We start from the raw sequence: 22912 nt of genomic DNA on the forward strand, positions 1-22912 counted from the left end.
GAGAGCCTCCTCTTCTCTATCTTTTGAAGTAAAGGCAAGAGCTTGATTAACATCAGATCTCTTTTGTGTTTATTCTAGGGAGACGGAGCAAGAAGAGGATGATGGTGATGATGATGATGAGGAGGAGGATGACGAGGAAGAAGCCTATCAGAGTATGGTGGAATCTATGAAACATCTTCTGGAAGCTGTCGGTAATGATCAGCTCTCTCCTCAGTCAAGCCTATCCCTAATTTAATCTGCAACTTTGCGAGCAGTTTAGGAAGTTACGGTAGTTTGGTCATCGTGTTACCATATTTTTTAACGGAAAGAAAGGAGGACAAATTGATTCTCAAGCTGATATTTTTAGCTGCACGGAATTGTAAAGCTCAATTCTTTTTGCATTATACATCAGAACATTCCTTCTGTGCTTAAGTTTGGGGTTAGCTAGATGACAAATCACCATTGAGAGACATCTTTTCATTGATAATAGGTTTGTAGGAGTTACCTCAAAAAAATTGAGTAGATTTAAAATGCTTTTAACCCTCCTCTCGGATGCTGACATAAGTCGGAGATCCAGACATATGGTAAAATATGGTGTAAGTCTGCTTTCCGGGTACGTGGCAACCAAATCAGTTTATGAATTTCTTCTCTAGATGCAGATGGAACTGAAGATGCAGAAGGTCGAGCTAGCCCAGAGGGGACTACTCCAAGATCCCCCGCTGGTGATGATATATCTCAGGCCGAAGAGGAGGATGAGAGGTTGGATGAGGCAGCCGGGGAGAGTAAACCAATCAACGAAGACTGGGACTCTGGTAAGCAGAAAGAAAATCATGTCAGTTTTCTGTGTGTTTGTCAGTCTCTGTGTCCTTATGTCACCTGTCTTTGTGTAGATAGTTACACTGCTAAATTCTTTGCATCACCAAACCTAGTAGCGTTAGTAAAATAATGTCAGGTTGTCTGTGTGTGTGTAGAACATTATGTCAGTGTGAGCATCTGTGTCTGACTTTCATGTTGATTTGAAATCATGTTCATACGAAATAAAGCTGCAGGGCATTTATGCTTGGAAATCATAGTGAATCAAAATGATCTTGTTCTGCCGGCGACAAAGTTTAATACAGCGTTGCTCTTGTAATATCCGAGATGAAGTCTTTCCACGATTCTCTCACTCCTCAGGAGAGGGTAGTTATGACGACGACGGAGAGCTGGATGATTTTGATCAGAGTAGGAGGAGGCACTCAGAGGCGGATGACGAGGATTCAGAGAGCGTCTTCTTCAGGCTCGAAGAATCAAGGATGGAGTTGGAGCGTCAGTTGGGCTGCGATAACTTCCTGAAAGCTTACAAAGCTGTCCAGGTAAGGTGTGACCGTGGCTCAGATTAGCTCCATCTCAAAAGAATATGCAGATCTCTTGAGTGGACAGGACGATCACATTTTGTAAAAGTCACGCCCAGATCTACAAATTTAAAATTATCTCAAAATTTAAGAAAAAACTGCCAAGTTCAAAGAGTCCTAGTTTTGCTAGTATAATACGTCAGCCGATTTTAAGTTATTTATTGTGTTTCATGATTAGAAAAGCTGTCAGACACAGATTGTTACCGATGTTGACCTGCATGTGATCACACAAACATGTGGAAGCGTCACTCGTCTTCCAGGAAAGGGAATCATATCAATTTCTTGGGTAATCGATTTTCCATCGTTCGTTTTCTGTCTATAGAAAATAGTATGTTTTGTTTTACTCTATTTTTAGAAACGATAAACACAGTTGACTTATCTTTGAACCATCGATTTCCTGCCAGTTTCCTGACGACAGTCTCGTACGAGTTATCAGTTGCAGGATATTGGATTTTAATATTATCAGCTTTTGATGGATCAAACATGCATGAATGTTTTGATGACATAGCATATAAAACATTTCTTTAAAGAATAGGGAATGATTTATTGGCTACAATATTGAAAAAAAGTTTTGAGATTTTGTGAGATTTTATTTATTACAGAACTATATAACCAAAAAAACCCAATGATATTTGTATAAGAAAACTACAACACACCTACATGTGGTGTAGCAACAGAATGGCCCAGTTTTTGCATTGCATTTCACTCCTCAGTACCAGCTTAATTTGATTTGCCTCGAGATATCAAAATATGTTTGCAGCAAACCCTATGTATTGTCCTTGTATATTCAAGTTTTGTGACCCCGGTAAAGATTTCAAAAGTGGCTGAAAAATATGGACATGTTTCACTGAAATTGCTTGAGATGTATAGATTGCTTTAGATCTTTAGGTAGGAAACAAATTCCAACTCCCTCAGCATGTGTATGTGCTGCAGCTTGATGTATAAGAATGACCTTAAAGAGAGGGTAATAAGAAATATATAAATATTCTTCCTTTTTTTTTTCTTCCCCCCCCCACCCCACCCCTTTGTCCAATCTGATTACTTCAGGCAATTCACGAGGATGAAGATGAGAATATCGAGGAAGGAACGATGATGGTTCGAGACATCCTCGGCTGGAGTAAGCAACACCTATATACAAAGATTTTACAGCTAGTCATGGCCGATGGTGCCTACACAGAAGGTGAGTAGTTATGATCCTGATTCCTGATGTTGTTGCAAGTTGTTGCCCTTTTCCAGCATTCAATTCCAAGTTTAGCTCTTAAACTAAATAATAAGTTCAAGGACAGTTTTGGTAACCTTATGAAATCATATGATAACGTTACAGTGGCGTAGGAAGGTACTTTTGTGTGGGGGGGGGGCTGAAGACTGATGGCCGGCCTGGGGGAGGGGTCTAAGGGGAGGGGTGTTTCCATGCATTTCCAGGTGGCCTCAGATGCAATTTGGTGCATTATAGCACACTTCAACACCCACTCCAATTTGTAAATAATTTTGCATTTCACCTGGCCTTAGATGCAATTTGGTGCTCCAAATGAGATTTTTTTCTCATTTGGAAATGAAAAAGGGGTTTTCTGACTTGCGAAGCTGGAGGGCGGGATGATACTTCCGCCCCCCCATATTTTCCACTGGGGGGGCTGGCGACCAGCCCCCCCCCCGGTTCTTACGCCCTTCTAACGTTATGTTATCTCTGACATAGAATGTTGTCTACTGGTCATCTTCATTCTTTGTTCCTCTATTTGGATGTAATTAAAGGAAACGAGAGAAAACTAGCGATTATCGTAAGGTCGTATTGTCTATTTAGCTTCTGTTATATTGGACCGTTAATTAAGATAATATCGTTAAAAAAAAATTAAATATACATAAAAAATATCAACATTATTAAGTAATCGTTCCGTTGAGAAATACCGACTACATCTATTGGTATGTCAACGATCCAAACTTTTCTGAAAGAATCTGCCAAATTTTTCAACATCTAGCTCTGTCTAGCTCAATTCAGGTTTTTGTTATGAAAGTAAGTTCTTTTGTAAACATTCTCTTTTTCATCACATGTTTAACTTCTCTTGCACATCTTTTACAAATTTGTATAAAGTTTGTTGAAGTGTCTTTCCCCTTATTCATATTTTCTTTACGGTTATTTCTATCATTTTTGGTGCCGATAACGATTGTAACCTAAATGCATACAAGCTGGCGTGTAGGTGTGTATGTATGCGTGTGTTTTTGATGCCAAGCTTGTAAACACGATATCTCAAGAAGGGAAGCTTGGACAGATCTCATATTTTGTTTGTAGAAATGCCGTATTAGGTACAAGAAGCCTAATGTTTTTGTTGGAGGTCAAAGGTCATCAGAGGTCAAATTGTGAAAACCTTGTTAATTTCGATATTGAAAGCTTGGGCAGATCTCATACTTGGTCAGAAGGTGTATTACATCAAGTAAAAGAAGCCCATTGATTTCGGTGGAGTTCAGAAAGGTCATTTGAAGTCAACAAATGCCAAACAGTTACTTCACTCCCCTCTTACTTGTCTCTCTACACTAAGGCACCTTCCTAAACATAATATCGCAAGAGAAGCTTGGACAGATCGGTGGTTTGTAATTGTACCACATTGAGTACAAGAAGCCTCATGTTGTGGGCGGAGGTCAATGGTCATTTGAGTTCAGGGGGCAAATTGTGAAAACCTTGTTTAACACAATATTTCAACAAGGACAGATATCATATTTAGTATGCTGATGTATCACATTTAGTACAAGAGAAGCCTGATGTTGAAGTCAAATGGTCATTTCAGGACAGCCTGTGTCATTGTGAATTTATTGTTTGTCACATCACACTGCTTTCCGTTGTATTACTAAGATCAAATACGTTGCGCACCCTCACTATACATTACATCATTGAAACCACAATGCATTTTGCATTCTGTTTTTCTCTTCAGATAATGAGTAGATGAAGAAACACCAGCCTTTCAACCGCTGAGCGTAGAGATTAAAATAAAATAGTTAAATATTAAATTCTGTTTCTAATATCTGCAATAAAAATTGAAGCATTTATGTATATGTATATTCAGTATTTTACATATATGTTAATTACAATAACTGCGTTACTTAAAAACATATCCGTCCTTACAAAAGAAAAGAAGGTGTAAAAATAATTTATGTAAGTGGAAACAAGTTGAGTCTATCAAGTTAGGTTCATTCTTATATAACGTAAACATCAACGTATACTTTTGTCTTGCTGAAAATAAGAGTCATTACACTTTATATTAATTAGCAGTTAACCTCTAGGTCCCATAAATAATCTGTACACTTAAGCAAGAGTATTATTGACAGGAAGGAGGTGTGATTAGTCCACCTTGAAACAATTGGAATTGATAAAAAACAAACAGTTAATTATTCATATGTTTAAGTCAAAAATGTCTGTAACACACTTTAAGTTAGAATCTGATTTTTTTCTTTTTTTCTAGATCACACTAATGCAATCATCTTATTAAATTATTGTTGTGTTATAATAACAATTCAAACATTCATTTCTTTGGATTCAAAGTGGTATTTCTGTCACAACAGTGATAGTCTAGAGGTCATCAGTTTCTTAGAATCTTTAAACTGAAAGCAAGAATGATCTGGAAGCTTTTATATATACAAGCTATTTGACTTTGAAATCTTAAATTAGACCAATACTCAGTACTTTTGGTAACATTTTGGCAAAGTAGCATTTTAAGAACTCAACTTTCTGCCGTAAGTGACTAATAACATACAGCTAACCTTTTTCAGAAGTAGTTTAAAAAATCACTCAATAATTTCGTCTTCGTTATTTGTTCGCACGATTCCAAGAGTTTTTTATTCTTTGGAATTCAAACAAGTCTGCATGCCCCATCTCGGGATCTGAAAACGAGAGTAATTCCTAAAAAAAAATTCCTGTGGCCTGAAAATCTGATAAAAGTCAACGAAAAGGAAGACTTTATACCATATAAATTTGGATGTTTATATTAACATTCACTGGTCTACGTCATTCAGTCTGTTTACAGAAAATTGCAATATAATGTAATATTTTCACCTAAATGCCATCTTAGTTTGCGTACATATAACACCTTGAATATTATTTTATTATAAACAAGTGCTTGACGTTTCTATAGTCGCCTGAGACCACATAGATTTTTTACAGCATGTAGTTACAAGCATATGAGTTGGAACTTAAACATCAACTGAGAAGAAAAAAAGCCTTGTTTTATTTCTTGCTTTATTATAAATGTATGGTTGCATTTGAATTAATATCCAGTGTGTGATAACATGTTCATAGTTTACTGCTAATAGCATGTCTGTAGAATCAGTACCAAATATCTGTTTTGTTAACATCTAAAGTCTTTCCCCACCCCCCATTTTTTTTTGAAATACTTTGACAGTATTCATTGTTATTTAACATCAATTCCTTTCTTTCTATATGTAAATTGGGCAATTTTCCATAAGAAATTATAGTTGTTGTTTTCTTTAAAACTTATTTGAGTGGTTTGTAACAAGTCAAGTGAACTATTCCCTTTTGATACCCAACTATTGGCATAAGTGAATCTTAGTATACTTCAAGTTTAAGTTCACTGCTACAAATATGATTATGTGCGAGAGTAAGAGTAAAACAGGTTGTCTAACCAGGGGTGAAAATAGGTGAAAGTCATACAAACCTGGTAAACACACTAACTCAAAAAGTTTATCTTGGTTGGAAGTTCATATTGCAGCAGTTTATGATATCATTATTGAAAATACCGGTAAAGCATTTAATCAAAGACCTCATGGAGAGTTTCAACACCCTTCAACATACCACTTTGGGTAATGTTCACGTGAGGGAAAGTCCCTCAAAATTCCTTTTCTTGATGGGAGGTGAGGGGGTCAACTTGAATCGAATCATTTTTTATTGCTTTTAATAGTGAAAAAAGTTTTCACAAACTAAGTCTGAATGAAGGTAATATCCGTCTGGTCATTAGAAATAGCAAACAACCAGAACGCCAGTTGACTCTGTGATTCCTTGCAATACGGGATATGAAGGGGGGGGGGGGAAGCATTCACTGACTTACCCCATGGAGGGGGTCAGGGCTTTTAAATTTTTTAATATTCTCTCTCACTCTAGGCAGCAGATTGTTAGCTGTTCGATTTTGCATTTTGTTTATTGAGTATAATCTAATTGTTTACAGCCCCAGAAAGGTCTGTTGGTTTTTGGGAAGGGTCACATACAATTAGGGTAGTCCCAGATCATTTTGGAATATACTCTAAGCATGGCCTACTTTGCATATTAGAATCAAGGCTTGCTGATTTATTGCACTATATTGGCTAAGCAGGCATACTTCATACCTTTCATATGGACTATTGCACTTGTTACTAGAGTGTCTCTGGTGGGGGATGAAGGGCGGCAGGGGGAGGGGGGGGGGGTACAATTAAAAAATGACTTAGGTGAGTAGTTAAATGTTATTACTGAATATTTATACAATTGAAACCCTAAATATTTAATATCTACTGTGATTTCTGTAAAGATTCGTATGGGACAATTTTGAATTTTCTATATCTACTGTAGTAACACTATAAACTGTCCTCCCAAAGCATGCTACAAAACACTCGTACTAACAGTATGAACAGTTCCTAAACTTCATCTAAATACTGCTCAGTCCCTTACAAAGTGTTTTGATGTATAGCATGAGAGAATAGTCTACAATAATCGTCACAACTTGGTTAAATTTCAGTGCTTCAATTAAAATTTTTGTTTCAAAGATAATTGATGTGTTAATATGTGTTTTTAAAAAGTGCCATTATCATAGCTTTCTTTGTTTTGCTGATCATTAAAATATTTAATGTAAGACCAGTTTACCGTCCGTCTTGTTCTCTTTGCTTCCTTGACTGAATGCATGTTCGCCTATACATTGTTCTTCTGACTCATCAGATCCAACATGATTGGCTGAGTTTTAATTGACCTTTTGACCAAGATTTCTTCCATATTATAACAGCAATATATCATTATTCACAAATTTATGAATAATGACTCGCCATTTTGACCCCGACTTTACCAACACCAGACGTACAATATAATGCAAGCAGCCAGCAAGTAGAGAGGGTATGTCCACACACCCCCTCCCCACCCCCCCACCCCCACACAAGAAAAGAAATAGAAGTGGTATAACCTTCTAAATCTGTAACTGAATATAAGAATCAACGAACCTAAGGAGAGGCTATGATGCACTCATTGGAATGTCGTGACCACTTTTAATCCTCCTACTTTTACGTCGTTTTTGGGCTGCAAAAAGTACGACAATAATTAAAAAGATGATCAGAAAGGTCCCTATAGTTACCAAAGAGAAACAGAGTTTGCTACTACAGGTAATCGGAGCTACCGTTGAATGTTCTATCGGTGTCCTAGTACTCATAGGTGGCGTGGGTTTCACCTTGAATGTTTTTATGTCTGTTATCTCAGTCGTAATGCTATCGTCGGTTGATATCAAACCGGTTGTTTCATCACGGTGTTCATCCAAAGGTGACAATGTTGTAGAGACACCTAAGTTGATGACTGCTTGTGCAAGAACCGATAAATTGCCCCGGTTACCGGCGTCGTCTTCGGCGGTAACGGCGAAGTAGTAAGACACGGTGATAGTTTCTGCCGAATAAGTCGGTGGTAACCGTAGAACGAATGTCTCTGTGGTACCGTATTGAGAAGGCGACAGAGGATCGCCTTCTACGAAAGCCGAAAGGGGCAGAGCTTGGTTTTGTAAGATATTGTCTCGAGTGATAGATCGGTACACCAAATATTGAAAGGCTGTTATGGCAAAAGAAAGAAAGGAAAAGGTTATATATATAGGTCAGATATATGGGTTTTTGATCTGGCAATATTTGGCAATAATTCAAGTGCAAATTATCGGTACGTAACTTTGAGAACTTTGCAAGAATGAAGTCAAGATTACCTCCCCCCCCCCACCCCCAACATCGCCTTCGTTGTCCTGGTTAACTGATTGAACATTAGTAGGCTGTTCGCTTAAAATATGCTAGGAAGTCCAAGAATGGTCACTCATGCCCAAATTTCAATAACTGCCTTTGACTATAGAACCCCCCCCAAAAAACCTTTGCTTAAAACTGATACACTTGAATTTTGTTTTCGAACATTTCTACCAATAATACTGTACAAGAGAATGGGAAGACTTGCATTTTCCAAAATCCAAATCATCACCGGGCGCTGTAAACGTCAACGTCACCATGGAAATATTGACCGCAGCGACTTCCAGGTCAGTTATCCGATTAGGTGGTATGACGTCATCCCTAGCGGCAAAGACAGAATCTACGCGGGTAGCTCCTGCCGATGCACCCAAAGAGAAGTTACCCAATTTATCTCCTTCAAGATGATCGGATGGTATTCCCGGAAGGAAGTAGCCATAATCTGAACGACAAATCACAGTAACGTCATGATCAAGGTCGTTGACTCGAGAGTTAGTCCAATCACCTCAAGTTATTAAATTGAAAGTATCATAATCAGGCTATATTATACCCAAAGGAACTATAAACATTCAGGTAAACTATGTAAGGTAAACCAATGAAATGGCGCTAATTTTTATTTTTATTTGAAGCACGTTCATCAGCAGGGTTGCCATAGGGATATGAGAATGCATCGCTTCTACGTAACATGTTAGCAATTTAACATACTATCAGCAGATGAGGATCTAGTTTTCACCACCTACTACTTACTTGACCTTGACCATGGGGGGATATAAGGGCAAAGGCTTGGTTCAGCGGTTAGTGTCCGTCTCACAACCCTTAGGTTCCAGGATCAAAATTCCGCCAGGAACCAGATTCTCTTGACCTATTCTAAAATCGCTGTAGTGCAGTGCATGGTGATGTGCGGGGTCTTCCGTGGATTTGGTATTTCTGGTTTGTGAACTTGGGGAAAAATGGGTTTGTTTCTGTTCTTAACTTGGTTTCGAAACAACTTTGTTCGTTATGGCTGCACTGCAGTGATGTCGAATGGGGTGCAGGTGCCAACTTCAGTGTTTGAGAAAGTGGTCAGATGCTGTGGCAGACACTCTCGTCCGTAGGTCCCGGGAGCAGGAATAGGGGCAAATACACACCCCTGCCTCGTTATCCTCTGAACACTATCGAAAAGTGAAGGCTTGAAGAAGCCGGTGTTCATCTAACACGGATAGGGTCTCAAATAAGCTACTTGTAAGGCTTCCTGCGGCCTTGGGTTTAAACTAAACTATATTATTCGTCGACTCGTAAGAAGTTTAATTCCTCACCAGAAAAGTTACCGTCCAACAAGTCTTCAGCAAAGAACGGCAAGCCAGCTGTACGTTCAACGCGTGCGTGCGTTGGGTGTGTCACTATTATCTTCAGCACATATATCCACGTGTTATTCGAGATTGTCAAATCAAAAGAGTATATGCCATCATTCCGTCGGAAATCTGCCCCTAATATACAAAAACATGTCAAAACAGATTAAGGTCACCATCAATCACACAGCATATGGCCTCAAATTTAAGTGTTCAAATTTAAAAAGAACAAGGAATCATTTTTTTTTTTACGAATACAATAAATACTCTATGCGGTTTTAACACTTTTAGTTAGGCTGGTTGAAATTTCGATTAATTTACCATAGCGATTTTTTAACATGTTAGAGGGTTGACGCGTTAGGGGCATATGTGTGTGTGGGGGGGGGGCAGGGGGATTGTGTCCTCTCTCAGAATTTTTTTTTAAATGTTTACGAAAACCATTATAAAATGATCATGTTAATGTAAGGTTTGCTAAATAGAACTTTGTGTGAGGTTAAAGAAAAGGGGGGGGGGGTACACCCATAGTAGTGGTCTAATTCTTTTAACTGCACCACTCGGGAGTCGCCTGCCCCCCCCCCCTTCCACTCTGCGCACGCCACTATTCCAAATCCAAGGTAGGTCAAAACATGTTTTTATCAATTGAAACTATGATATCACAACTGTTTTCTTAAAGTTTCTTTAGTAGCTTTGATTTTAGTACTGAATATAACATAAATGGAATATGTAGGTCTCCGTAGAAAAAGGTTTTCATTCGTCGTGACACAGTGACCACGAAGACGGTTAAATTGACGCTTCCTTCGCCAGGCAATGCACAATCCGGACGAAAAATGAACCTTATGTTACAAATTATCATTACACTTAAAACGAAGCCTAACATGCATTATATACGTGAAATCAAACTTTACAAAATCCCTTATGCCCTGTAAATTTCCTATTTAAATTATAAAAATGAGTTATTTTATTACACAATTATTTGAATGCAGTGATAAAAGCAGCAAATAACGAATCTTTTCTTCATGTCATTTAAGGAATACGATGATATTTTTATAGTACGGATGCCGCAAAAGAAAAAAGCAACATGATTATTCCTTGCCTAAGACATACAGTAATGAGTGAGTATATGCGTGGCGGAGGAACTACACAACGGTGGCGTAAGCCCTGATGGGAGGAGGACAAACTGATCACCGCTTGACAGATAATTACAGGAACGAAACTGGGAAGGCAACAAGTAAAGTGGCTAAAGAAAAATAATTATTTGCTTTACAGCACGGATGCCGTAGCGGATTCGAGGGTGTGTGGTTGAGGTGGGGAAGGGGGCAATATTTTATCTATATATCAAGTGTGCTTATTAGTCACAATTTCTTGCCGGTTTTGTTTACGAAATATTTCAAACACGAAGCGCATGTTATTTTGGCTAGGCTTAGTTGTCAGTACAGCCGGCTAATGGTAGGATAGACTTTTTTTGAAGGAAATTAGAAAATTGACAATTTCGTTTTGGTCCTGATTAACACAAGGGGTAGAAAATATTCTTAGCTAGGATGCGCTGATGTCTTTTCTACATGAAATCAGTTTTATTCTTCTCACGATATCATCTTTGAAAATTTCTGCTTAAAAATCAGTCGCGGTTCCGTTCAATGACAGTTTTGATAAAACTCAGTGCAGCCTAAGAGTTGAACGCACAAAAATTCTGTGGTTGAACGTATTAGTTTGGTCAAACAGAGTAACGAATCATACAACAGAACTATAACTGGAAGGATAGGCTTGTGTTTTCCATAAACATTTCTAGCACACAGCTGCATGCATATCAGCTTGGTAGGGAAAATGATCGTTCATTTAAAAAAATTAAGAACCCTACTGCAAACTATATACAAAGGATTCTATCCATAAACATCACATGAAATGTCAGAAATGTTCCGTGATGTAAACTGTAACGAAGAGGCCTTAACGTTATCGGATGGTGCACAGCTACGTTTTCTTTTAGTCTGTGAAGGTCAAAACGTCGTTTGAGTTCAACAGAGATGAAAGTCATAAAACCTGGTAAACGCATTAACTCCGATGTTTATCTTGGTTGAAGTACATATTGCATCAGTTTATGAAATAGTTACATTTTTGAAAACGACGGTAAAGCATTTAATCATAGACTTCATGGAGACTACGCAAGACCCCTTTAACTTACCACTTTCGAAAATGTTCACGCGAGGGAAAGTCCCTCAAAATTCCTTTATTTTGATGGGGTCAACTTGAATGTCCTGTATTACTTTTATTGCTTTTGCATGATGGAAACAGTTTTCAAACACAGTCATAATGAAGGACGGTAACATTCGTCTGGTTTGGTCGTTAGAAATAGTAAAGAACCAGAAAGCCAGTTGACACCCTGACACTGTTTCCTTTGAGCACTATACAATGTGCTCACAATTCAAAGTAACTGTCTGACTGATGTAGAGCAAGTGGGTTATATATTTGTCCAAGAATTCAGCGGTAAACAGAAAAGATCAGATATTTCTAGCTGTTATTTGCAGCACTTCCTTGTGGGCATCAACCATGTCATTCAATGATAAGGATTTTACAGTATAGAATTGTACTCCAAATTTTTTAATACTCCAGAAAGAACAGTCTTACTATGTGAAATATAGACAAATAGATGTATTAATCTGAAGGATAATTTCTTTTACCAACTTTGAGCTAGCAAACTGCTTTAATAATTGTTATTAATGACTGAGAACTCTACATGACAATGTTTGTACACTGAAATATTTTCGCAACCTACTGCCAAAGCAAAAGTCATCTTTATCACTCACAGAAAAAAATGACCAATTTGGAAACCATTTGAGACCATTTTAACTAAGCTTTAAGGGTGTGAATACTCGCGCACAAAGAAATGTCTCATGCCGGTAATCTGACCTAGTTTCGACTGAGGTGTAACAGAAGTGTTAGACACCACCATCGAACCCAGAAAATACACAAACAGCTCGGTACCGTCGGTAATTAGACACTAGTGTACAGTCACTATATGTAGCTACGGTCAATACCAATAATACAGTGCAATGAGCAGCGATGGACATCTCAGCAGGGAGTTGTTATGGAACTCCCTGATCTCAAGTCTAGATAAAAGATAACAAGGTATCATCTTTCATTACTGTCTGCATTTTGTAGCAATAAGAAAAACTTCACTTGCAAGCAAAGGAAAGTGAACTTTTTCGCAGTGCTGCACGCGGTTTGGGGCGAGTCTTCAATGCTTTTAAGTGAACTTTTATTTAACTTAACATAAATACAATAAGTGAAATTTCATTCCACATAAGTAATATATAACATATATCATTTGTATGCTACTTAAGTGGATTCTATTTCACTCATGAGGAATACATTTTACTTAAGTGTAATTCCATTTCAATTAAGTGGAATTGAATTTGACTTAGGTAGAATATATTATACTTAAGTAGAATTGGGAGGTTACTGTTAAAACGGCTTGCAATACCTCCGGCAAGGAATCCAGAACAAGTGAATACGTAAAGCATTGGTTGAAGCTTCAACGAGTTTTTGTCTACCGCCCTCCACTGGAGTACAAAACCACCCATTGATTGAAAATAACTTCAGCGAGTTTGTGGTTACTGACTCTATCATTATCACTAATTAACCATTTTGCATAATTTCGGGGAAGAATTGAGACACTCCGAACTTGTAGGAAAGATATTTTTAATATTATAAGAAATCAATAGGATGAAATTTCCGGGAAATTTTGAAGAATTTCAGACATCACCATTCGGATATATTGAATCATTGGTTAAACGTATTTTTTGCCATTCGATATACTTATCTGCTGCACGCTTGCGGGCCTGAAAGGAGTTAATGTGAGATATTCACCTGCTGGTTGAAACTAGGTAATTCCATAAGAAGACTTTTAACAACTTCGGAATGCAAAGGATGCAAATAAAGAGTGATTTCTTACCAGGGACGTAGCCAGGGGGGAGCAGGGGGAGCGACCGCTCCCCCCCTTTCAGTGTCGATTTTTTTTTTTTAAACTGTCGTTTTTTAGCATGGTATTTTGTCAGTGCTCTTTTGATATTGAATACTCGTCAGCTCCGTTAACTCGATTGTAATCGTAGTAACATTCACGCCTATTGATTCAACTATACTTACTTAGTTTGGCAGATGCAATTAGCTAAATTTAGCTTATAGCCAATAACAAGCATACAGTTGGCCACTGCGTAATAAAATACATATTGCCTACCTAACCGCACTCTATGGAATGTCACGAACTGTATGCACAACAACGTCGACAACGTTCGTTCAATGAGTCGTCCTAAGTTGTTGCACGAACAGCATGTTATGAAGGTAAGCTACTGTAGCAATCGTACGTGATACGCACTTCCTATAAATAATTATTACACTGCTAATACACTGCGATAACGATATTTGTTTTTAGGCCACTGCATATCTGGCTGTATTACAAAATATGAAAGTTTATATTGTCCATCAGTTAAGTTCGTCAAATGTCCAGACATTGGACAATAAACAAGAATCATCCTACTGGAAAACTTGTAAAAGAGCACTATGTTTGTCTTTCTGATATATTATGTAAAAGAACATGTAAAAGAATTTAAATAGGAAACAAAATCTGCTGATTATGATATCATATGATCAGGGCGTAGCCAGTATGTAGCACGATAGTTTCATTCAACACTCTACCCGTCGAAAAAGACTATAGGATCCGATCTTGTCAGTTTTTTAACATGTAGTTAAGAACCCGTTTACGCAGATAATATGTCAGTTGAGAAAACACTTGAGAAATTTGCATCAGATGGCAATCGTCGGATAGCTCTCGCCTTCTCTTATTAGGCTAACTTAAACATTTACTAGCTATACAGTTGTATCAAAGACATTTCTGGACTATCTTTGTATCTACAAGTATCAGAAGTTGAAAAGTAAGACTACTTTGTACATGTACCTTCAAGGGCGGCGGAACCGGGGGGCACAGGGGCAAGTGCCCCCCACTTTTCCTCAGGTTCAAAATGTGCCCTTTTTCTACATAAAACTTGTACTCTTGATCACTTATTAGGTCAGTGATATTTCAGTAAGAGATCTAATCCTAATTACAACTATCAGGGGGCGTAGCCAGTATGTATAGCACTGTAGGCCCGGGCCTACACTTTTTTTGGCCAAGTTATCTTTTTATTAAAACAGCCATAATTCAAATCCATAAGCTTGCTGGACGAGTTTAAGACACTAGACAGGAAAAACTATTGAAATGAAAATAGTAGCAAGATTATGGCTAAATTAGGTGACCTATTCTTCTGCCATCTAGGCTGTCATTCATATCGCGTGCCGTTTCATTCAATACTCTACCCGCCGAAAAAGACTAGGATACGATCTTGTCAGTTTTTTAACATCTACTTAAGAACCCGTTTACGCAGATAAAATTTCAGTTGAGAACATTCCACGGTCAAATAAGCCTATCGTTGATTAACAGACTTTATATGTATAGAGCTGCAGCACTTTGTTGCCTGTTGTTGTCGCGATCGGCGTTCCAAGTTCCAAAACAGCCTTTTCGATAAACATTTACTAGCTACAGTTGTATCAAAGACAATTACTGGCTATGGTTGTATCAAAGACATTTCTGGCCTATCTTTGTATCTACAAGTATCAGAAGTTGAAAAGTAAGACTACTAAGACGGGGGGGGGGGGGGGGGGCATTGATGGAGTGATGTGTATACGCAAATAAGATAATACAATAAGATTTATAAAGGGTACTAAATATCAGGCTGCATCAGTCCAATCGAATTTCTGCAAAGTGCCCTTTGACATCGGTGCCCCCCCCCAGATTACAAGTGCTTCCGCCGCCCTTGTGTACCTTGCTAATTTTAATACATTATGTATTATTGAATTACGCACTATTTTAACTCGTTTGTTTTTTGGGTTTAAAAGTGATATTGAGTGAGGTGTCTCAAGTTAGCAAGAGGCCAGGGAACCAGAATGAACATTCGGGAAGGGCCGTTTCCGGCCATCTGGGGGGTTTGTAAAACCAAAAATTTTCTTGTACGCTCCGCGCCAACCGATGGTGGCGCTCCGCTCAGATAGTCGTGCCTACAACTTTGAAAATCCATATCAATCGCAAAAAGGGCCCCGGCCCTTTCAAATTCCTGGCTACGTCGCTGTTGCTTACCCCTTCCCCACCTCACCCCTTGATGATATGACATTTTTCAAGTAATACGTTTCGAGAGAGCCAGAAATGAGTGACCTACCGGAACCATTATCGAGTAAGTGTAGATTAATTATCTCTTCTTCATGTTTGGTTGACCTCGTGACCTTTACCGTGACATTTGCACCAAGGATTGGCTGATCAGATTGGCTTAGCTCAGCAAAAATAGCGATATGTTTGCGACTATCGGATTGGTCGGTTTCTTCTCTGGAGAGAGCCTGAAATTTCATTGAACAAGTGTTGCCGGCGCTCCTCAAACGGTAACACCAACTTGGCCAGTTTTTACGACAGTCACTGTCATATATAGTGTACCAACCTGAACTCTAAGTAATGAAAGGAAACAAAAATAGCGTTAGTCCCAACTTTCCCAATTCAATTCCTCCCGCTCACCCATCCTCCACCCCCCCCCCCACGCCCCTACAAACATTTAAAACGACTATCACATGCAACACGGAGGTTATACAGTTCCTTGATTGAATATAACAACCATGAGTAAAAAAAATATAAGTGGGGGGGGGGGCGGAGGGGGAGGGAAAGGTGGATGACTGTATCAGAAAATTGCAGTCAAGGTTGATCCGTGCAGGTGAAGTTCAACAAATTCAGTTTCCTATAAATCAACCAGAATGCGAAACGCATTGAGGTTTCGATGGCTTCATTGCACTAGACTTTTGCTTGTTATAACTTCATCACACATGTTATGAATTTCACGATAACTATCGTGGACCCTTACAAGCCATTCAAGGAGACTTTTGATAGTCGGATATTACAGAAAGCGACTGGGATGCTAACTCTAGGCATTGGCAATTTCTTTCGACATGATTGTTGTTGCGGACATAAACACTATACTGTACAAAGCTATACACTGTGTAGTAAGCCGGTAACCAGCATCAAACAAGTTAAATGCCTGGTATTACGCAGCATCGAATTAGAAAATAAGTCAACCACGACTCTGCCAACCCCTCCGACTTGGGTAATATTCATGTAGTAAGTGCATTTATGTCATAGAAATATTGATAGGCGTATGTTAGAGATAACTGATCAGTTCTACTACTAATTACTAGCCTAACGTAAGGCCTTACCTTACGTAGGCCTAAGCCTAACTACTCGTAGTCGTGCAGTAGGCTATGCCTAATTGAAATTCGGCTACTTTGGGGCGGGTCAAGTACTACTACTAATATTGGTACTAATGTTATTGTTCAGAGAGTCAGTGTAACTTGTTTTGTTAGGTTATATGCCTAGTTTTAAGTAGGGCTATCATCACTGACCATATCAAACAGTGCCACTCCTTTTGATCATAGGCTAGGCCTAGGCTACCTTAATTTGGTCCCTTGGTGATAACTAACTTAAGTAAAGTGGGAATCCTAAAAGTGCAAGGCTACATTGAATTTGAAGATGCCACAAGTGCACACTGGCTTGCTTTTAAGTGTACATATAGGTGTACAAAGACACGACTGCAAGTACAGTTCGCGCAAGCATGTATTCTTTTTTCAAATGAGAACCAAGAAGAAAATAAATAAAACATAGCCTGTCATGCTTATTTTACAGAAAACCCACAAGAAATGTAAATATTATGTCAAGTATTGGTTGTCTTCCACACTTGCTCTTTGTTATTTCTAGGTGCCTTTGTAGGTGATGTGTTTGGACATGTCATAATTGGGAAACATGACATGTCTAGTCCTAGGTAATTAGTAATTGTGAATGTAGGTCAAGGGTTTGTCATCATTCCTCTGATGTTAATTTACTTCATATTTAATACATAGTTCTCACAATGCTTTGTCTAAGCAAATTCTGTACTGTTCATTACACAAAGAGCATGTTATCCAGGTTGGACATTCTTGTGTACAAGACTTTGTCATGAGGTTGAACCCAAAGCATGGTTTTGGAGTGTGGGTTCGAATCCCACCAAAGTCCCCAGATGAATGTCCTTTCTAGTGTATCATGTAGCCTTTTTCGTAATGGAACATGCATTCTGGAATAATTGATGAAGACTTTACAGATATTAGTGAATTACAATATATATCTCCTCAAAACTACACAGAGTTTAACTTTATACAACATTAGATGATACTGGTCAATATTTGGACAACCAATGTACCAGTGAGGAAATAAGAAGACCCACTAATGAGATATACACAACTGCTTTCTCATCCAACTTTACAGAAGAGTTCCATAAATCTACAACAGGTGCTGAAAAAATAGGATTGAAAAGATGGTCTCGGGTAAGATTGGCTCTTAAAGCTAATCGAAATTCACCATGGGTCAATAAATGAGTGTAACTCAGAAATTATCCCAAATTTTGTACAGTAGTTTTTATGATTGTTTAAATTGTATAAAATTGTCAATTCACTGCACTCTACAATAATACAGTATGTCCAGTCCCATTTTTCACTGCATTGTAAAACTTCTTGTGTGCCAGACCATACAGTAGGTAGTAGGAATGATGCAATGTGTACTTGGTGTACACTATGGACATTAAATTGAACCAGAAGGCTTGGTGAGTCCTTGCCTGAAAGATGTCAGTCAGTCTGAATGAGTTTCATTTAATTTCTATAGACAGTTGCTAGAGAGTGTTGTACATTCTTTTCTGCAATTACCCTTTGTCAAAGGTGAAACCACTTGATGCAGATGAAGATAGCATTACTTAGATCAAACATAAGGATGATCTTTTCTCATTTATTTTAAAACAGTATTACACCAACATTTGCTATTGTTACCATACTGTAGAGAATAATCTTATTACATGACATCTTTTTCAGATTGAAGGAAATACCATGGAATTATATGAATTGGTTTTAGAAGTTAAATTGCTGTAAGGTAGGTGGTCATTTGACATGTGTTGTCAACTCCACAAATTTAGAATGTTGTAAAGATGCATTTTCTCTTAAAATAATGACATCTGACCCCAGCAAAAAATGAAAGCAGCCATAAACTAACTTTTGTTTCCTATCCACTTCAGTTGCAATCTTGAGTTATCATGTTTACAGGGTAAAAACCTGTCTGTGTTCTGTGCGTGTTTTTGTCCCTTCTGTTACTGTTACTTGTCAATAGCCTTTGAAGAAGATCCTGCTAGGATCGAAATGTCGGGCCAACTTAGTTTTGCACATGTTTACAGGGTTTAAGGATTTGCCATTTGAGGGCGCTCAAATGACCAATGACCTCTTCCCCAAATTGTACATGCTTGTTACTGATTGTGAGAAGGGTAGACTACTCACCATATACAGTATGGCACTCATTCTGGCATTCCACTTTATGGCCTCAGCTGACCTTAAATGCCCATTGACCACAGCTTAAACAAAAATATCATCTAAAAAACATTGATTCTACTCAAATCTGTAGAAAGTGAGTGGTCACTGTGAAAATCTAAACATCTCGTAGGTAAGAATAAAACCAATGTTTCTTTCCTGAATAAGCCTTTCTACAAGATTCTCAGTTTTTGCATTTGACCACCTTGTATGACATTTGGCTGAAGTGTCATGTTTGAAGTCCATCCAAGTTTACAATATTGAGTTATTTTGTTTAAAAACGTGAATACATACCTACCTTCACACATACATACACCTATATATGCATACACAAATATACATACACAAACACCCATGCCATTATGAGTGCAAAGTATTTACTGTATAAGCCATTCATGAGTTAGTCAATTAAGTTTACTTTCCAAAAGTGGGTTCTGATCTTTAAACTTAAACTTATCCGAAATATTAGTAATGGAAGGTAAAGTGCAAGTAATTGTAAGTTCTTATTATTGCATTTTGATGAGTGGTTGATCACTAGTTTCAGTACAACAACAAGCTAATCTTCCATTTTGAATGTGAACAGCCACTATACGGTAGCTTCTGTATTAATGCTCATTGACCACTTTTACTTGAAAGTGAAATAGTGTGTTGTCATTGATCCATGTGACAAAAATACTGTATGTTTTATTTTATATTTTATACATGTATGTTGCTATAAGTGTAGGGTTGCTAGCTTGCCCAGTGATGCATAGGTTTTGAAATAGAAATTGGACTCAAATTAATAGAAAAACAAAACATTTTCATGAGATTGTGCATTGAAGGAACCACTTGTGTATGCCATACAATAACTTCACTTTTGGTGCACATAGTAGCTTCAATTGATAGAATCCTCATTTCAAACGAAACAGAAATTTCACCACAATCCTTGGATATACAGTATACATGTACAGTAACATATTACTGGAATGGTCTACATTTTGTTGTGCATGTTTGTGAATCTGTATATTGCTATGTTGATCTTGTTTAACCAAATAGTGTGTTGAAGGAAAATAATCTGTTGGCATGTGCTTTACCTGTACATTGCTATTTCTTTGATATTGGTGGACTTTAACAAAGTTGTATAAAGACAAAGCATTTACAGTAACTGAAAACATTGTGCACACCAATTTTCATTTTTAAACTACAAACTGCATCTTTTCTTTTGAAAGTATTTAATTATTGTAGTAAATCTTTACTGCAGTGATTCCTATGCATGGTTGTTGGTAAATGAGATGGGAACACATACAGGTTTAGTGAGTACTTATCAAAATTCCAAAGAAGACTTTTTTTACACATGTATGTGTTTTGGGTAAAAATACAAGTGTAAGCTGATTGCATGTTCCTTGTCATTCTCTCTCCACTTACAAAATTGAAGACCCCTACCCCCCTTCCCTTAATGAAGGAAACTTCACATTCACCTAAGTTCTTCATGTTTTTCCGCTTCAAAAGTTTTCCTGCAAATATGCCTTCGAGGAAGACTTTTTTTTACTAGAAGAAGCATAAACAAATACCTATCTGTGACAAGGATACCAGTCAATTTCTCTGTGGCCAATAAGCCACATGTTTCAACTGAAATGTCTGTGTGACTGAAATGTCTGTGTGACTGAAATGTCTGTGTGACATGTTTCAACTGAAATGTCTGTGTGAACAGTACCATCAAGCAGTCACACTCCATTTATGGATCATCTGGCTGATGAGGTCAGCATAGAGAAACTTCCAGCACCAAGAAGGAGGAAGAGGTCAGTGCATGGCAAAATATTACAAGAAATGTACAAACAGTATACATTGAATCCTCTGTACCCTCTTGCACCAGTTGCCAGTTTTGTTCCCAACCCTCCCCTTGAAGTATTGGTCATCTGCTTTGACTGCGACACTCGACCAGTGAAATGCCCTGGATGAGCAGTGGAAAAGCTAGCACTGAATACAAAGTATCACAACTTGGTGCAGTATAAGGTATGCTACTATATTTTCCTTACTTCAGAATCTGTACCTATATGTACAGTATATGGTTTGCATGGGTTATACATGCGTTTAATAGGAGCTGTGGGTAAGGAGCTATGATAGGATTGGTGGGATATGAATGTGTCATGATATCAAGTTATTATACAGTATGTATTTTTGTACTAGCTGCAATATTGATAGGATATCAATTCATGCTGTAAATATCAATATATTAAGTGATGCCCTAATTGCATGTGTGTCAATCAAGCACAGGTTCGCAGGTTAATGAAGATGGTGAATATCCGTCTTATGTTGAGGCAGTATGTTTAGTCGTCACCATCAGTAGTGCTGATGAATATCAGTTTTGATGTTTATTCCCTGTCAAAAGCAAAGCATATGTGATGGTAATGCTATATGTTTTTGTCTATGTGGTGCATTCGCTTGTAGACATGATAGATCAAGAAGTACTTTGTTTACGAACTTCACATTTACATTGACAGTTTTAGTATTAAAAAAACATCTTGTTTTCTATGGAGGTCTAAGGCCAGCAAAGGTCTGTAAAGTAAAGGTAAAATAGTTGACAGAGGTCAAGATCTGAAAACATTAAAGTTTGGATGCAATTCATACTCGAAGTTTGGACTAATATTTATTGCGCATGACAAATCTTCTTTTAGGAGGGGTTTATTTTCTAACATGAAGTCCTTAAAGTAGTTTATGGCTCACAAAACTGATCACCAATCTGTTTGCATATGATTTTAATTTGATTATATAAAGATAGTGTTTGTTCTACTTTTTAACTTTTAGAAGGAGCTGAAGGCTACCCACCATGCAGACTGCGGTAACTTTTTTCATGAGGTCAATGGATGTACAGTATTTGACCATAGAGGTACTGTTAATTGTAAAACATGTTTCGATTGAGTTGCAAATTAATGTTGTGCAGGTGTGAACTTCTGAGCATGATGTATCAGATGGGAAGGTCCTCATATTTTGATATGCTTGCTGATGATACCCTAGAACAGGTATAACACCCCACTTACTGTAGTTGGTGGATAGTTTCAGACATTACTTGTTTTGCAAATAAACAACAAATTTTCAAAAATTTAAGTAGACAGGGTTATCTAAATTTCAGTTTGTGATTTATCATCTTCTGCAATGTAGTGTTGATGTAACCATTTACCAACTCACCATATCACCTTCAATCAGTATGAAAATGGTCCCTCAGAAAAGCTAAATTCCCTTTGATTTAATATCATTTACACACTGTATTTATTACTGACTAACTGTTCTTTTTTTTCCAATTTAGATGGACTAGCTATTGCACAGCAGTTAGGAAAACATATTAAAAAATCTTCCCGATCAATAACAGGCTCTCATCAAACCCTACAATCAAATTTTCAGTCAAATATATGTATCATTATTTGGATGATGCACATTCAACGGATTATTATTGTATATGTTTGACAGTTGACTGACTGATCAGTTGCATTTCTGAGTCATTGCACCTTTAAATGTACATATATCTATTTGCTCTGGTTGTTACAGGGTAGACAGTCAGAAACAGTATTAGTTGGTTCCTAACAACAGCAGACAAAGTAGGACTGACATCACTGACCATTACAGTTTAAAACTAGATGGAAACATGTATCATACATATATCATTCACATATAGAGCAAACAAAGATTGTAATCCTGCTGGTGTTTGCTAGCCTCTTTGCATTCTAAAAGATGAAATTATATTTATGTCCATTTAGTCATTTATTTATAGAAAAAAAAATGTGCACAATTACAATGACTGCATCACTGACTGCATTTAGTATTTGTACAATGAATGAATGCATTGTTAGTATTTAC

The 22912-nt window shown here is 37.6% G+C and overlaps 1 protein-coding gene across 9 annotated transcripts in view; it reads left to right on the top strand.

The window, feature by feature from the left end:
* LOC139979685 (serine/threonine-protein kinase Nek1-like) overlaps positions 1 to 7197 on the top strand; it is a 40596-nt gene extending 33399 nt beyond the window's left edge. For 8 of the 9 annotated variants that reach the window (XM_071990710.1, XM_071990719.1, XM_071990717.1 and 5 more), the window contains 5 exons: positions 79 to 191; positions 633 to 791; positions 1153 to 1331; positions 2418 to 2550; positions 4292 to 7197. In XM_071990710.1, coding sequence (XP_071846811.1) covers positions 79 to 191; positions 633 to 791; positions 1153 to 1331; positions 2418 to 2550; positions 4292 to 4302 — 595 coding nt within the window. In that variant the 3' untranslated portion in view covers positions 4303 to 7197. The remainder of the gene's footprint in view (positions 1 to 78; positions 192 to 632; positions 792 to 1152; positions 1332 to 2417; positions 2551 to 4291) is intronic. The other variant, XM_071990713.1, reaches the window with a different exon arrangement.
* The last annotated feature ends 15715 nt before the right edge of the window (positions 7198 to 22912 follow it).

This window comes from Apostichopus japonicus, chromosome 14 (genome assembly GCF_037975245.1).
Source record: "Apostichopus japonicus isolate 1M-3 chromosome 14, ASM3797524v1, whole genome shotgun sequence".
Taxonomy (NCBI): domain Eukaryota; kingdom Metazoa; phylum Echinodermata; class Holothuroidea; order Aspidochirotida; family Stichopodidae; genus Apostichopus; species Apostichopus japonicus.